Source organism: Andrographis paniculata, unplaced genomic scaffold, assembly GCF_009805555.1.
Source record: "Andrographis paniculata isolate CXL003 unplaced genomic scaffold, ASM980555v1 Contig58END, whole genome shotgun sequence".
Taxonomy (NCBI): Eukaryota; Viridiplantae; Streptophyta; class Magnoliopsida; order Lamiales; family Acanthaceae; genus Andrographis; species Andrographis paniculata.
Genome location: NW_026137593.1, coordinates 3,038,816 through 3,056,508, shown reverse-complemented (window position 1 = coordinate 3,056,508; position 17,693 = coordinate 3,038,816). Strand labels below are relative to the sequence as shown.

The 17,693-nt window shown below is 36.0% G+C and overlaps 3 protein-coding genes and 1 long non-coding RNA gene across 4 annotated transcripts; 3 read left to right on the top strand and 1 right to left on the bottom strand.

Moving 5' to 3' along the window:
- Positions 1 to 2,674: 2,674 nt before the first annotated feature.
- Positions 2,675 to 6,376, top strand: LOC127257593 (uncharacterized). Its single transcript, XR_007840027.1, has 3 exons — positions 2,675 to 3,069; positions 3,309 to 4,933; positions 5,821 to 6,376. It is a non-coding gene; the product is annotated as an uncharacterized LOC127257593 (long non-coding RNA).
- Positions 6,377 to 10,264: 3,888 nt separating this feature from the next.
- On the top strand, positions 10,265 to 12,204 carry LOC127257730 (acyltransferase GLAUCE-like). Its single transcript, XM_051284191.1, has 2 exons — positions 10,265 to 10,765; positions 11,264 to 12,204. Exons 1-2 carry the CDS (start codon positions 10,265 to 10,267, stop codon positions 12,200 to 12,202), a joined length of 1,440 nt encoding a protein of 479 aa, XP_051140148.1. The 3' UTR covers positions 12,203 to 12,204.
- A 2,778-nt stretch (positions 12,205 to 14,982) lies between these two features.
- Positions 14,983 to 16,671, top strand: LOC127257728 (acyltransferase GLAUCE-like). The gene has a single exon (XM_051284190.1). The coding sequence runs from the start codon at positions 15,268 to 15,270 to the stop codon at positions 16,669 to 16,671; it is 1,404 nt and encodes a 467-aa protein (XP_051140147.1). The 5' UTR covers positions 14,983 to 15,267.
- A 62-nt stretch (positions 16,672 to 16,733) lies between these two features.
- Positions 16,734 to 17,680, bottom strand: LOC127257591 (uncharacterized). The gene has a single exon (XM_051284035.1). The coding sequence runs from the start codon at positions 17,528 to 17,530 to the stop codon at positions 16,949 to 16,951; it is 582 nt and encodes a 193-aa protein (XP_051139992.1). The 5' UTR covers positions 17,531 to 17,680; the 3' UTR covers positions 16,734 to 16,948.
- Between the last annotated feature and the right edge of the window lie 13 nt (positions 17,681 to 17,693).

The window sequence follows — 17,693 nt, the reverse complement described above, 5'->3', positions numbered from 1 at the left end:
AGTATTTTAGGCTATAATAATTAATTTGGCTTGCTACTTGGTGAAGAGACTCCATTTGTTCCTATTTGTTTAAAAACTTATATTGACGTATAGTCTAAAAATTCTATTTATTATTCTAACATAAAAGTATTTGGTTGTTCAGCACATACTTATGTGTAGATAATTGAAAATTTAAAGATGCATAAATGTGCACATTCTAAAACTATGCAAATACGGTGAAATACTAAATATTGTGATGAAATGAGCCGTGTTACCTAAATTTCTTATCGGTAAAAATGTCGTTTGGTGAAAAATTCATACTCCATCCAAAGAAATAGACAAATGGGACAAATAATACATACAAAGATCATGATGTTAGTGAGAAAGCATAGATACAAAAAGGTATTTCAATCCAACCTACTAACAGTCTAAAGATTACAGGTGTCTATTAAGATTGAATACATTTATCATGTTGTGTTCAAAAGAATAACAACAACATAGATGAGATAACTAAATCCACTTTAGATCCTATCAAACTATTTTGTTCGGTTGCGGTTTTCCACTTCATCCAAAAAAAAAAAAAAACTATCTCGTTTGTTTGGATTTGCAATAGAGAATTTTTTTTTTTAAAAAAAAATAATTATATAGTTCTTTTATTTGAGATTTGATAATTTAAAGTCAATGTGAAAGTTTGTTATTGATATACTAAAAATAAGTCCATATATTAACCCTAATTTTATTGTATACATATAAACACAAGAATAAATTAGAAAAATATATATAGTTCGGATTATATTTGAATTTTAAAATGAGCTTGAAATTTGTATCATTTTAAGTTTTATAAATTTGATTTGAGTTTAAGAATTTGATGTATATTGATTTCATAAGTAAAAAATATAATTATATAAATTTGTATTAAATTTAATTTATAAAATTAGTAATTGCATGATTTAAGTATCAAGTTGGGTTAATTATAAATAAATATATATATTTATTTGTATCATATAAAATTTTATTTTCTACGCAATAAAAATAATATTGTATATATTTTATAAATAATAGTTATTAGGATAATAATCTTTTAGTTTGCAGTATTGCACAGTAGTGTGAATCATCATGTACATATATATTTTTTAAATTAAAAAATAAATAAATAAAAGAAAAAACTGCAATAATAGACCACATACAAACTTACTTTCGCATGGAAGTTTTTGTCTCCGTAACCTTTGGTTTCGAGTGCATCATGAGCCGAACAGTAACTCTACAATTTCGAACTGTCAAATAGGATAAAAGAAACACACCCTTAAGGCTTATCTTTAGTTCTTTTGATTAAATTCTTAATACACATATTTATATATATATATATATATAAACCATATATTTATTAAAAGAGTAGCACATATTTGACGGGACACCGTAATAGTATAATATAATATATAGTAGTATATATTTTGATAGCATATTATATAATTATATGTAGCACAATATATTTTTATTTTAGCACAATAAATAAATTATACAATACATCATAATATATAACTCACAGAATAAATGTTATTTAAACACAATAAGTAAATTATACATCATAGCATAATATATAAGTCACACAACATATTTTTTTATATAATATAATATATATTATTTTTCGTGTGATAAAATATTAATTGCTTCAAGTTAATGTGTTTGACTTTGTCAAATCAAAATGACATTGAATTGGCTGTCGTCTTCTTAGTGATATTTTGAACACATTATATTTAGGACTCTTGTTGATCAGTAGAATAATATCAATCTCTTCTGTTCATATAATTTACTCCAAACCACATTACATTGTTTTTCTTTAATCTTTCATATTACTTTTGAATTAAAATTTTATTCTTTTTTTTTATCTTTTACAATAGTATTTATATTTCTTTGTTTTTCATTGAATACAACTTATTATGAGTATTCTAACATGTTAATGATTTGAGAATGAATGCGAAAAATAGTGAGTAGTTTTGAAATTATATGGATGCAAAGAAATAATTAAAGCTATATCAATCTGATCGAAAGATATTATGATATGTATAGTTCAAACAAGTGTTAGAATTTATGTGAGATGATATATAGTAGTATTTTAGGGATGTCTACATTTCATCATATTTGGGCGAAATCATTGCAGAACATTTTTTTTAATATTTTTATATCATGATAGGCATTAATCAATTTATATTAAAAATAAAGATAAATAAAATGAAACGAAGTCTAGTGTGTTACATATTGAGTATTTCATGTCGGATTTGATGTTGGGACTCCCTACCTTACAAGAGGTGAAGAATTACTCAATTTACAACCAATTGACTTTAAAGTTGGAATCTCGAATCTCCTTCTTAACATTACATACCGTGTGAGGACAACATATTCTTTTGGGATAGATTGGTCACATAGCATTTTTTTTTTTTTTTTACGATGATATAATGGTGTATGAATTGATGTGCTTTAGTAGGAAAATATGAGTCTTAAATGTAACTCTTGATTTAAAGTGAACTAGGTAAACTATTCATATGTTTGTTTATCTTTAGTTCATATGATTTGTTATTATTTATTACTCCATTTCTTAGTTATTTGGATGGTGCAGAAATCACATTCATGAGTGTTGAAATTTGGTCGAAATTCAAATTCGACCCGGAACCCAAACTCTAAAACCCGATTCGTATTCTATACTCTCGACTTTACCCTACCCGCTCATATATTCTCTCTTATCTCTCAAACGGTTCGACGTAAGAAACAAAAAGTTGGTTTGCGCTTCTCTTTGGTTTTCATCTTCTTCGATTCTTTGGAGTTTGCTTGAAGGCAGTTGGGTTAGTACTTAAGTGAGTCATTAGATAGTAGATTGAGCCAACAAAACAGTTTCCCCAATTGTTCTTGTCGAGTCGATTTGGAAACCCATGGGAAGAAATCGAGTCGGAGCTATTCACTGTTGGAGGAGGTCGTTGCTGCTTGTTCGTGCTCGCTGCTGGAGTTACTGCCTTGCTGTTGTGCTTCCACCGCCATCTGTGTCGCTGGAGAAAAAACCGTCAGCTGCCACTGTGGTTGTCGTCATCGTATTTTGGAGTAAAACACAGAGTTTTTTGTTTACTAAACCCAATTAGTTTGGTTAACTCTTGATTCCTTTAATTTGTGCAAGTTATGACCTATTTTGCTTCATTTTCATAAATCTCTTTGTGTGCCTTTTTCATTCAGTTGGATTTTGTGTGGTTAGTTAGTTTTGTGTTCTATTACAATTTATAATTTCTTAAATTGATTTTATATTCTTGGAACACATATTGTTAATTGAATGTTATTGTTGACAGATTATATAAAAATACAACAGTAGTATCAGAGTCAAATATCTCAAAGAATCGAGAAATCAAATTAGGGCATTATCTTCGGTTGTAAATCGATCGATGGTAATAGATCGATTTTGGTAAAGTAATAAACTCTCTTTTTTAGTTTATTGATGAATTTGTTGATTGAAGATTAGTTACTTTCTTGAGAATCTTTGATGTTCTTGTGTTTGATTGGTAGTGTGCTAATTGCTTTGGATTGTGATTTTTTGAATGTATTCTTTGTGGGTGAATATTTCTCTTTTAAATGACTGAATTATGGGTACATTTTTTAACATGCAGTCATTTGATAGAAAAATATATTTTACTGTTTGGAAATAAAGAATGAAAAAAAAAATATCTTAATTATATTAAAAAATTTCTCGAGCAATAGATGGTGCATACGACAATGTTACATCACCTGAAAAAAATGTTGAAATTGATGAATGTGAATGTGCATGTATTATGTTGCATTTAACTGACAACGTGCTTATGAAATTAGGTAAATTTCCAATGCAAAACAATTGTGGAATATGATGTTTTATACACGGAAGTAACCTTGTCAAATAAGTTATTTTTATTTGAATTTTTTTTTTTCAATTCAAACTAAACACTAAGAAAAGTTTGGATGAGAATATTGATGTCTTTCCAAAACTAATTAAAGATATAAAGTTGAGTGAAAATCAATATATTGATTAATATTCTCTTATTGTGTTTTTTAATGTCATTCTCGATTTCTATAGTGATGTTAAATTTGTAAATAAATATGGTTTGGATAACATTACTTTAGATATAGTAATAAATGACTTGAAAATTAAAGAATTAGATTTAGTAACAAATAAATCAATTGGAAATTCAATTAGCGAGGTTATACATGTTAAAGGAAAAACTTTCAAATAAATAATTAAAACAACAACAATAAAGATAATCAATAATCAAATAATATTAAAAAGAAAAATAAAGAAATGCCTAGCAAAAGTTATGGTTGTGGTGATGTAGGCCATTAAATTAAAGATTGTCCTAGTGTAACTAATAAAGGTCATGTAAACAACACAAATCAAATAATTGAGTTCAATGATAATTGATCGACGATTTTTGGAGAGATTTAAAAATATCTTTTAAGGTACAAAAAAAAATGATATATGTATATGAAAATAGTTTCGTGCGTGTTCGTATAGTAACCCCAAAAACTTCGTCAAAAATAAAAAAATCTCTTTAACCAGTGAGTGTCCGGGTCGAACTCAGGGAATATGCGAATATCCTATATTTAATTAGAAAAAAAAAAGTGCAATGAGTTAATGCAATCAAAGAGCTGAAAAGATAAATTGCAGAATAAATCTAACTAAAAAGCAATAAAATATACGTATCTCGAAAGGATGAAGCGAGGCGTTTGTGTCTGACTTTTGCGTTCCTTAATGGCTAGATTTCAATGGATGAAATGAGTGGGATGACGATGGCGTGATAGCGAAAAAATTTATGTATAATTGTGGGGCGGCTCGGAGGAATGAACGTGATCGCATTTGCTCGCTTAAGCCGATTCTCGACTCGGTTGGTACTTGACCTTAGGAGATTTACAACAAGGCTTCAGCGACACCTAACGAAGAACATTACAAGTAAGAAACTCTACTGTCACTAGAAATTTCTGTAACCCAATAGAGCACCGTCTATGCCCCATGAATTATTCTTTGTTCCGCTAGTGGCTCTACCCCTCTGATATCTCTTGTTAATTGGAATTGAATTCAGAAAAAGTAAGCAGGTCGACACGTACTTAGCTACGTTGAACTACCCGAAATCTGTTTGTGACACGAAATAGGGCTGAAATAGTCGATTCTTCTATCGCCCTTCCGCAAATTTGTCGAAATCTAACTTGAACAATTCAAATCGAACATGAAATTTTTGGGTGAAGGTGAGGTGAAGAAATATGATAGAAATTTTACTAGCCAAAATAATATGCAGAAATTAAAAGAAAATGAGGAGAAAATCAGTTTGCTCGCGATACAAAACCAAAAATCTCGTATTATTAAACTAGATAAAAATATGAGAGAAAAGAAATTGAGAAAATGGAGTGTATGAAATGTATGTTATTGTGTATATATATGGTGTATATTGGTGTATATATTGTGTATATATGGTGCGTGTATAATATAATTAGAGGAGATATTTATCGGAGGAAAAGCTTCTAAAAGCTTGGCGGTTACAACCACCAAAAAATAATTACTTATAAAAATAGTTAGAAATTACCTCTAAAAATAATCATAAATAAAGCTACTAACTACCTCTAAAATTAGCTACTAATTACCTCTAAAAATAGCTACTAATTACTACATATTTTCTTTCTAGAAGGATCTAAAATTAAAAAAAAAAACACAAAATAGCCAAAAATTGACTAAAAAGTAGTGCAATAATTTAATTAAGGGAGCTAGGAGAGTGCAGTAAATGCAAAAGTTGAGGGAGCCTGGACAATAAATGGTGCAGTAATTGCTACACATAATTAATGCAGTTACCGCTCATGGATTCCGCGCTTGCGCACTCCGATGCGGTCGTCGTTCAAATTCTGTGCCAACCGCCACTTAAATTCTGCACAGCCGCCGCTCATGGAGTCCGCGTCATCCGTCGCTTCGCTGCCTTCCATGTAGAGCCTTCCATGCTCATAAATGCAGCCGCCGTTCACGGATTAATGGATATAAAATTCCGCTTTGCTCAAATTTCCGTGCAGCTGCCATCGCTTTTCGCACGGCCGTCATCGCTTTCAACGCCAGCCGCCGCTCAGATTCCGCGCTCGCTTACTTTTGTTCAGCCATCGCTCGCTTTCCGTGTGGCCGTCATCGCTTTCCGTGCTCGCTCACTTTTGTGCAACCGCCGCTCAGATTTTGCGCTAGCCGCTCCTAAGATTCCGCGCAGCGATTGACTTTGACTTTTGTGCATTGACTTTTGTGCATTGATCGTTAACTTTTATTGACTTTCTCGCCGGTGACTATTTTTTCGCTCCTAAACCATTTTTTCACTTTTTAAGACCAGTTTTGGACTCCAGACAAGTTTTCAAGCATTATTTCACATGTATAAATAATAAACACATCGTAAAGATTTATTTAAATAAATTTTACTTATTAAATAAAATTAATTTAGTCAAAATTAAATATTTAAATAACACATAAATAATGTCTAAAAATATAACTCAAAAAACACATCAATTAATTTAATTTATACACCAAAATAATTATAAATTACACCTAAAAACTAATAAATTAATATTATACACACAAGATGAAATAAATACAATTATTAGAGTAAATTAACATAAATAATATCAAAATTCGACATAAATAAATAAATAAATAAATAAATAAATATAAGCTATAAAATATTGCAAAATCAAAAGTTATCAATAATCAAATGTCATTGTGTAGTCAAAATTTAGGTGATGAATATTGATTGAATTCGATTGTTTTTTTACTCGTATTTAGTATGTGAATGGTTGTAAAAAAATAATTCTTTTAAAATTGGCTTTTTTTATACATTTTTTCTTGTTAAAAGGAGGTGTAATATTTTTCTTTGTATAAAACAGGTGTTGTTTTGTTAAATCAATGCAAGATTTTCTCCAAGTATGTAAAAACATGTGCAGATTTAAAATAAAAAATAAAAAATAAAATCAGTACGGCTAGATTCTTTTGTGTGCTAAAAAATTTGTATGTAAAAATCAGTTTTGAAAAATCTATGCATGTTGTCTTTTGTTTTGATTGTTGATCCTTAGTGTATAGTTAATACATGATCATTGTGAATAATGGCATGTATTTTTTTGTTGCTATGTGTATTTTTTTGTTGCTATGTGGAACAAATAAATTTGTACTGTTGTGATTTGATTTTGTTTCTTTGTTGTCTTTGTGCTTTGTAATTGTGTTTTCTAAATTAAGTGAATAATCTAAGTTGTTATTTTTTCGGAAATATATGAGTATTTATCAAATTGCATGTTAGTCTGGTAAGCTTTGTGATAGTATTTTCTTAGGCTATGCGATGACATTGTATCTCTTTGTGATAATAAGTGCAAATCTATATTATTAGCTTCTTTGTGGTCGACGTCGAATTTATGAGTGTGATATATGCTTGCTTTTTTGTTTTGAGTGTTCAAGCATGTGATAGGATCCTTTAGTAAAAACGTTCGCTATGTCTTTTTTAATGGTGCCATGACATGTATAACTTTGTGATTATTTCTAAAATGGAGTTCGCATGTTGCCTTTTTTTTTCCGTTAAATTGTCCATTTTTTAAATAAGCTATTAGTTAATGTTTACTCGTGAGTACACGGTTTACTTAACGTCTGTTTACTCGTGGGTGTATTTATTTTCCTTGGCAATCCTTATGCGACTCAACTATGCGAGAAGGGTCACTTGGTTGTGATGCATCCCTACGGGAGCATCCCTCGGTGAATGACATGGCCAAAGTGTTGGAGAATGTTCAAATCTGGCTCAAACTTAAACCTGACCCGCAATTCAAACCCTATAACCCAGTCTGTATTCTATACACTCAACTCAACCCACCCCTATATATCCCATTTCCTCTCTCATCGCTCATACGGTTCGAGGTAAGAAAAAAAAAAGTTGGTTCGCGGTTCTCTCTAGGTTTTTACTTCTTCGGTATTCTTGGTGGGTGGTTTTTGGGGATTTTTTTCTTCGTTGTAGTTCATGAGTTTTTTGGAAAAGAGGTTTGTTTGGAGATGGTTGGATTAGTCCTTAAGTGAGTCATGTTGTAGACATGCGTATGCCGTAAATGAGAAGGTGAGACTCGAACTCGAGACTTAAGGCTTTAATACCATATCGGATGCGCAAAAAGACCGTTTCACCTAAAAGTTCAAGCATTAGAGAAACACGACCATTATTTATTAATTTGCAAACAAAAGTCACCAACACTTGGAACACATACTTGTTGATTGAATTTTATTGTTAACAAATTATATAAAAAACACAACAATAAGAATACATCTATGTGATTATGATATTATATATTCATCCGTAATTTGTCCTCTAATTTTCGTAGATAAGTTTAAAATAAATAGGTTATTATTATTATTATTATTTTATTTTTTTAATACACTCACACATTTGAATTCAAATTTGGGACACAAGTCTTCCAAAGGAAAGATTAGAGTTGTTAACTATCCGAGCCGAGTCGAGTCAAATTTTAAGTGTTCGTTAATGTTCGCGAACAAGGCTCGTGTTCGTTTGTTAAGCTTTCGAGCTCGTTCATAATGTTCGAGCTTGGCTCGTTAAGAAATTTTATTGTTTGAACTCGTGTTCGCGTTCGGCTCGTTTAGGCTCAATTAAGCTCGTTTAGGCTCAATTAAACTCATTCGAGCTTGTTTGTCTTATTTTTTAAATTTTATATATAAATTATAAAGAAATTTTAAAATTATTTTATTTATATATTTTAAATTAATGTTTTATTTATTTATAAATTATAATTTTATATGTATATATAATATTTATAATAAATATATTATTTAAACGAACGTTCGCGAACGTTTGCGAACAAAGTTCAGGCTCGTTCGTTATCCAAACGAGCTTGTTTATGTTGTTCAGCTTTGCTCGTTAACGTTCACGAACGACTTTTAACCGAGCCGAATCGAGCCGAGTTCACGAACGGTTCGATTCGTTTAACAGCTCTAGGGAGAATGCCCCAAATTGGCTTAAAAGTAGTATAATTGCAAGTTCCATGACCTGCCCTTGTAGAAAATCTTAAGTTTCAGAACCTGCGTGGTTTAAATCCGATGGATTAGGAACCAATTCAAAAAATTTGCTTGATTTTATAAAATACAATTTTTTTTATGGATCATATAATACAATATAATAAAAAAATAGTATTAAATATTTAAATCATAATATCGATAATATATTTTCGACAGCAATGATATTGGTGTATTATATGATAAAAAAAATTGTAAATTGAAAGATAAAAAAAAAAAAAAAAAAAAAAAAAAAAACATAAAATTATAAATTTAGATAATATGAATAATTATAGAAATACATAATATTAATTTTAAAAATTTTAATTTAATCGGGTACAGGAGAAGTTGTTGAGCAAACCTGTAATCCGATCAGATTTAATTGTATAAAATCTATAACCCACCTTAAACATTAATTTTCAAAGCCGTATCCCGTCCAATTAGCACCGGGCCTAGGGCGGAGCCGGGATACGATCTGCTCTAATTGTCATCCCTAAGTAGGCCTGGCAACAAATTGAAGCCAAGAAATTAATTAATTAATTAATTAATTGTCACTACTTATCGGTCATTGGTTCCACTCTACATATTAATTTGTATGAACACCGCCTGCCGTCATACATAATTGTAGGCGTCCTCCGCACAATTATAATGGATGCAGAATCAAGATTTATTTACTTAAGATATTTAGAAAAGAAAATTATGTCATAGTAATACATACATTAATATTAATAAGTCCACCTCCACACCAAGGACTTATTGTTTTTGTAGGCACATATATTTAACACAGATAAATATGTTGTATAAATACATTAGAGTTTGTTTGTTTAGCGTGTTCTAGTTTTAGGTAATTTTTTATATAAAATATGGAGAATTGTATTAGTAATGTAAAAAATAATATTTGGTATTGATTATTAATTTTTTTTATAAAAAAAAATAAAATATATATAATAACCACCGTCTATAATTATTGATAAAATAATTACTTTGAATTAATACACCTTTTGGTTATATTATTATTTTTGCATGGGCCGCGTGAATTAATACACCTTTGCAAATGGGTCATGCACGTGTGAGTTCATCGAGGTCTCTCTATCTCTCTCTCTATATATATATATGTAGAGGTATGTGTATGTACGCGCAGCTCCTACCAAGCAAGCAAGATTGCATTGCACTAGTAATCGGATCGGGATCGATCACATATACATACATATATATATATATATATACACGATGAAGCATCAGCATATATACAGTGCAGACCCGAAGGTGTCCATCCAGCACGCCTCCCTCGTATGCCCTAATTCCTCGGCGGCTGCTTCTTCTTCGTCTTCCTCCTCCTCCTCCTCCTCCTCCTTCTCCTGCAGTTTGGCCCTCAATAGCATAGACAGGTCGCACTACACCATCAGCCTCCAGACCCTTCACTTCTTCGCGCCCAGCCCTTCATTCCCCCCGCCCGCCATCTCCGCCAGCCTCAGGGCCGCCCTGCAACGCCTCCTCGACACCCCGCACTACCACTTCCTCGCCGGCAGGCTCACCATAAACTACGACTCCCAGACCATGGAGGTCGACTGCAACGGCGCCGGCCTTGGCTTCGTCGTCGCCTCTTCCGACCTTTCTCTCCGCCAATTCATCTCCGGCGATGACTTGGTTTCCTCCAATCCGGCATTCTCCCACCTCCTTTTAAACGGCATCGAATGCTTCGAGGATGATGACCCGCTTTGTGTTCTCCAGGTACATCTATGTACATAACTAATTAAGAGCACTTTATTTATTTATATACATATATATATATATATAAGATTTTAAAAAATATATGTAATACTTCATCCGTCCGCTTACAATGTTTACATATTTCTATTTTGGGACGTTCCAATTGCAAAGTTAATATTTCATTAAATACCCTATTTTTTTTCATAAATACCCTTACTTTACATCACATCATTACTTTTACACAAAAAAAAAGTAAGGGCAAATTTATCATTACACTACTTTTAACTACTCACTATAATTAAAATACTATTATTTCTTAAACACCGCACCAAAAGTAAATATAAACTTTGTAAATGGATGGAGAGAGTATATTATATTATATTATTAGATAATATATATATATATAATTTTAATGAGGTCTTAAACTAATACAGTCGGAGAAAACACCAAGAACACAAAATTCAGTTTACATGGTCCAAGGTTTAATTTATAAATATATATATATACACATATACATAGGTGACATCATTTAGCTGCGGCAGCGTGGTGATGGGGCTGGCCGTCAACCACGCCTTGTTCGATGGTGCGGGGTTGAAGATGTTTTTGGAAAACCTCGCTTCCCAGGCTCCGTCAGTCGGGGACGATGGAAAACCGCCGCCACCCCTTCCCATCATACCGCACAACGACCGCACCCTCCTCAGCGCCAGGTCCCCACCGCAGGTTTCCTTCTCCCACCCCGAGCGGAAGCCCCTAACCGGCCGGGAACAACACCCCGTCCGCTCCGTCTTTGATTTCCGACCAGAGTACGTGGACGCCCGGACCTTCACCCTAAGCGCCAACGACATCCGATCCTTGAAGGAGAGGGCCAGGGGCAGCACCAACCCCACCAAGTTCAACGTGGTGGCGGCCCACGTCTGGCGCTGCAAGGCGCTGTCCAAGGGCGCCGTCGTCGACAACAACAGCGAGCGAGAGTCGATGGTCCTGTACGCCGTGGACGTTCGGTCCCGGACGGATCCGCCGCTGCCAGAGAACTACAGCGGGAACGCGGTGCTACACGGGTACGCGTCGGCGCAATGCAGGGAGCTGGAGGAGGAGGGGGCATTCGCGGGGATCGTGGACAGGGTGTACGGCGGGCAGGTGAGGATGAGGGGCGAGTACGTGAGGTCGCTGATAGATTGGTCGGAGGTGGAGAAGGACGGGTACCCGGAGGCAGAGACGCTGATCTCGTCGTGGTGGCGGTTGGGGTTCGAGAAGGTGGAGTACCCCTGGGGGAGGCCCCGGTACAGCGGGCCACTGCGGGGGGCCTGGGTGGAGGTCATACTCCTCACGCCGGAGATCGACGGCGGGGATGGCGTCAACGTGCTCATTGCCTTGACGCCTGAGGAGATGGGCAAGTTCCACTCTCTCTTCTACCACTACTTGTCATCCTCGACCTCGCAATCATCAATCACATTATAATTAATTCCACTTAACTAATTACAATAAATTATTCATCTAGCTTAGCTGCTCCCTCCTACTTTATTTATTTATACACCTTATTCAATCACCATATGTCTATTTACCCATCACTTTATCCGCAATGGATATAATATTGTTACCATATATATATATGTGTGCTCATTCATTCTCATTGATGGGATAGGAATGTCCAATTAGCTGGAATGATTTTTGTTGAAAGTACTATTCTATGTTCAATATTTGGGCTTATATTAGTTGAGGATAGTATGTTGTTAGATGGGCTAGGTCATGTGACTTTTTTTTATGATAATTTTTTTGGGCTTAGGCCTAAATGAAGTACTAGGCTTTGGCCCATATATGATTTACTATAAACTACTATTGATGATTACCATTCGCATATACTATGTATAGTAGTTTTCTAGAATCTCTCACCCTTGCTTTCATATCTCACACAATTTACACATAATCACGCTTTAAAGTAATCATTTGGATTGTTTCATTTATCACCGGGAGAATCAGTGAGCTACCAGACGATTCGATACGAATTTTCGATAGTATGCGATAAATTTGAAAAGAAATAATATAAATCGATAGAAAAACACATGACACAAATGAATTGTAATAGATTAACAATCAAATTATATTATTTTAACAAATCTGTTGAAGTTGAGGTATGCAGCCTTCAGCATGTACTTAGGAAGGGAAACTTGATTGCAGATTGGCTAGCAAAGTTTGAAACGACTTCTGAAGATGGTGTTCCAAAGCGTGGAATACTTATTCGCAGGAGCTTAATTTTCTTCTACTAACTGATAGTGTCATAACACCTTTTGTCTAATCTTAATTCGTTGTAATTTTTTTCTCGCTCCAAAAAACAAGACAAAACCAAAAAAAAAACTTATCGTCCAAAATGCATATTAATTGTTGCATTGAAGCCACTTGCATTCATTCATTCATAATGGTCGATTTTAATTTATATAACCACACCTATAAACTCATTTCATTACTTCTTTATTTATTTTGTAACCTCTACCATTTTAATCACCCTTAAATGTCTTTGTTAATAGCACTCAAATCCACTATCTTTCACTTCACCCATTCAACTTTGAAAATTATTGATCCAGTGGGTTAATCTATCATCATTTTTTTTAGACTGCTTTTAACCTAATCCACCGTTGATTGGTCCGATCTAAATACTAACAAAATTATGTTGAATATGCCTAAATCACTTCAATTAGATCAATTAAGATTCTTTAGAATCGGCAGCCTACTCTTGTCAATAGAATTTTTATGCGACAACATATTTTTAAACCTAAATCAAACAAACTGTTTGTTGCTCATTATTCAATATATTGAGATATACAAATATATACTATACAATTATATAATAGTATTAAATATATCATATAATAATATTGACGTAACATTATCAAACTTGAACTAAAAATAAATATTTCCATAATGAGTGGTCCGGTGATGTGGGAATGGAATTGTGGCTACTGTTAGGTGCAGTAAAAAATTATTCAAAGCACACTTAAAGAGTAGCGGCTGCAAATTTTCACATCATTAAAAAATATATATATATATATCATCACAATGTTTTGATTTTTTCAGAAAAATGTATATTCTATATATATAATATTTTATGATGTCCAACCTACAATTTTCCTTGATTTTTTATTTTTTGTTTTTTTAAAAAATGAGAGTAGATCCTACCATTTTATTTTATTTAATTATTATTACATTTGTTTTGTTTGATTTTTTTTATATGCACGTTGGAGCTAGTGTGTATATATATATCTATACATAGATTACATAACATGTAAAATTTGTTTGAAAAAGAAAATATCAAATGTATATTTAAAGTAAAAGTGATTCAAATACTTTTAATACAATTTAGATGCATTAATTAAATTAGCATAGTAGTTGTTGAAGAGATGGTGTAATGGTATGAAATGATCTTGTGACCGTGAATTCTCGTGAGCTCAAACCTCAACGTTTTCAAATTCGCACTTGATGAATTTTATTAAATAGAATTTTTATGCGACAACATATTTTAATTTTACCACGCAGTGGGTGCTAAAATTAAATAGCTTTGAAGGCTATTTAATTAAAAAGTAATTTAATGAATTAGTGATAAAATGTGGGAGTTATTTATCAATCAATTAATTATATTGGTGTCTGTCTAACCCACCCTAATTACCAATCAACTAATTCAATTCAATCCAAAACAACACGTGGGTATATATTTAGCATAGATGTAAGTAAGGTCCACATATGTTATTCTTAGATTTTCAGAATTTTAGAACAATTTTATTCAAGGAATCACAATATCATTTATTATTATTATTATTATTATTATTATTATTATTATTTATTTATTTATTTATTTGTATATAGATTTTCTAATTGCAAAATAGAAATTGTAGAATTGTGTATTATCGAATGTATTTAGTTAGAATTTTATTGAATATATATTTTTTTCCTTAAAAAGTTGACAGATGATGTGAATTTAGAAAATTCATTGAACTCTACATAGAGTACTAAGATTTGTCTAATTTTGTTTATTGAGATATTTACCTTTAACAAACTTGTTTGAATTATATATTAATTTACATGAATTTCGTAAAATTTATAGAATTATAAAATAAATTTTTTTATTAATCTATATGATTTTCACAAACTCTAATACCGCAAATATGTAGGAAGCAAAATAAAAACAATTATCCAAATTATTAATAAAAATATAGTAAAAAAAAAGCAAAATCAGAATTCAGGGGTTCCAATAAAAATTAAAAGAAAATAAATAAATATAAATCGGGCCCGGAAAGTCAAGAGGGCTGACACTGAGAATGGGGTGCCCCCTCTTCTCTTCTCTCCTCTCCTTCTCTGGACTGGACCGGACTGCGTTGTTGCTCATCTCCTTCTTGTTTTTATTACTACTATTATTAACCTTGGACCATCAACTATGTATAAAAAGATGAACAACAAACAACAACGCAATAATAATAATAATAATAATAATAATAATAATAATAATAATAATAATAATAATAATATTAGTAATAATGATGGAGGATCAATCGACGAAGGCGACAGCAGCGGATGGTCTGGACTTGGACTTGGACTTGGAGGTGTCCATCAGCGACTGCTCCCTCATATATCCTTCTTCTTCTTCTTCTTCTTCTTTCTCTTCCGACTCGACCTTCTTCCTCAACCGCATAGACGGAGCCCTCAGCTTCATCACCCTCCGCACCCTCCACTTCTTCTTACCCCCCGATCATCATCATCGTCATCGTCATCATCCCGACGCCGTCTCAGCCCGCCTCCGGACCGCGCTCCAGAGGCTCCTCGACCACCCCGCCTACCGCTTCCTCTCCGGGAGGCTCACCACCGACCCCCTCACCGACCGCCTCGAGATCGACTGCAACGGGGCTGGGGTCGGCTTCGTCCAAGCCTCCTCCCGCCTCCCGCTCCGCCGCGTCCCCGACTTCGTCTCCCCCAACCCCTCCTTCACCCAGCTCGTCGCCGACCCCGCCGAAGCCTTCGACGACGACCCGCTTCTCCTCATCCAGGTCACGTCATTCAGCTGCGGCGGCTTCGTCATGGGCCTGGCCTGGAGCCACGCTCTGTTCGACGGCGCCGGGGTCAAGATCTTCCTCGACAACCTGGCCTCCCAGGCTTTCGACGACGGCAGGCCGATACCCCGGCTCCCGTGCAACGACCGCACCCTCCTCAACCCCCGCTCGCCGCCGCAGGTCCCCTTCCCCCACCCGGAGCTCAAGCGCATAACCGGGGAGGAGGACGACCTCATCCACTCCGTCTTCAACCTGAGGACCGACTACATCAACGCCACCCTCACCCTCAGCTCCGGCGACATTGAGCTGCTGAGGGAGCAGGCCCGCCGGAGCAGCCGCACCGGGCGCGTCACCAGGTTCAACGTCGTCGCGGCGCTCGTCTGGCGGTGCAAGGCGCTGTCCAGAGACCAGACCGGCAGCAGCGATCGGGACCGGGAGTCGATGCTGCTGTACTCGGTGGACATCAGGTCGCGGCTGACCCCCCCGCTGCCGGAGAACTACTGCGGGAACGCGGTGGTGTACGCGTACGCGGCGGCCACGTGCCGGGAGCTGGAGGAGGGCCCGCTGGGGAGGATCGTGGACCGGGTGTACGAGGGGCTTGAGAGGATGACGGACGAGTACGCGAGGTCGTTCATCGACTGGACGGAGAAGCACTGCAGGCAGGGGTACGCCGACGGGGAGCTCATGATCTCGTCCTGGTGGAGGTTGGGGCTCGAGAAGGTGGACTACCCCTGGGGGAGGCCCAGCTACAGCGGGCCCTTCGTGGGCGGCGGGGTGGATGTCGTGCTGCCCACCCCGGAGGTCGACGGCGGAGGCGGAGTCAACCTCTGCATCTCCGCCACTCCCAAAGAGATGGACAAGTTTCGGTCCCTCTTCCGCCGCCACTTGATTTAGGACAGCCAACATATATATATCATCAATAACAAACAACCAAGAATAAATGTATGTCCAACATGAATGAATAATGTAACTCGAAAATATATATATATATATATATATATGCATTTCACTTTGCAGTCTCAGCAGCGATAATCCTCCATCGCCCTCGATCAATACAATACACTCACCACCTCGCGCACTCGGTACAAAGAGACAAATGAATGAATAAACAAATTCAGGGAACTTCCTCAACCAATACAATCAAACACAACAATACAATGAATGAATGAAATCAGACGATCTGAAAAGGCTGCGGCAGGCCGTGGGCATCCTGGACCTTGGCGGTGGAGGAACCGCCTTTGACGCCGTAGCTGCTGCTGCCGTTGTTCCGCTCGACATAGGCGTAGTAGTTCAAGAAGAAGGCGAGCGTGAGCACCACCCACTCCAGGCAGAAGATAGCGACGCACAGCCCCCCCGCCAGCTTCAGGATCGCCACCCCGTTCTCCTGCATCACGTACGACTTCAGGTGCTCCAGGAAATCCGAAGGCCGGGTCAGGATGAGCACCGACACCGACCCCTGGAAGATGGCAGTCAGCACCGTCGCCACCATGTGGGCGCCATAGTAGTACTTGGACGAACCCCCGCGCGAGGCGGCGGCGGATCCCGCGATTGCGCCGGCGATGGTGATGAGCTGGAGGAGGATGAAGAAGAAGCCGACGAGGGAGGGGACGAGGCGGAGGGAGAGGGTGAGGAAGATGCAGCTGGAGGCGGCGCCCAGGAGGGCGTAGTTGGTCAGTATGAACACCTTGCGCGTGCGGGGGTGGGAGCATTCGCCGTCGCCGCCGCTGCCGCCGATGATGCCGCCGATGCCCATTGTCGATTTGAAGAAAGAATTAGGAATTGCTGCTTTCGCTCGCTCGCTCAAGGAGGAATTGAGGAACAACTAAGATTACTGGGCGGGATGTACTTAATCGGTGGAGATGACTGATGACTGATGACTGATGAATGATGAGCGGGAGGCGTGATGCGTATATATA

What these genes read in the sequence shown, in the direction of transcription:
- LOC127257730 (XM_051284191.1), top strand. Translation starts at nt 10,265, where the DNA reads ATGAAGCATCAGCATATATACAGTGCAGACCCGAAGGTGTCCATCCAG. An exon ending in ACCCGCTTTGTGTTCTCCAG is followed by an intron (nt 10,766 to 11,263) that starts GTACATCTATGT and finishes ACATATACATAG; the next exon opens with GTGACATCATTTAGCTGCGG.
- LOC127257728 (XM_051284190.1), top strand. Translation starts at nt 15,268, where the DNA reads ATGATGGAGGATCAATCGACGAAGGCGACAGCAGCGGATGGTCTGGAC.
- LOC127257591 (XM_051284035.1), bottom strand. Translation starts at nt 17,530, where the DNA reads ATGGGCATCGGCGGCATCATCGGCGGCAGCGGCGGCGACGGCGAATGC.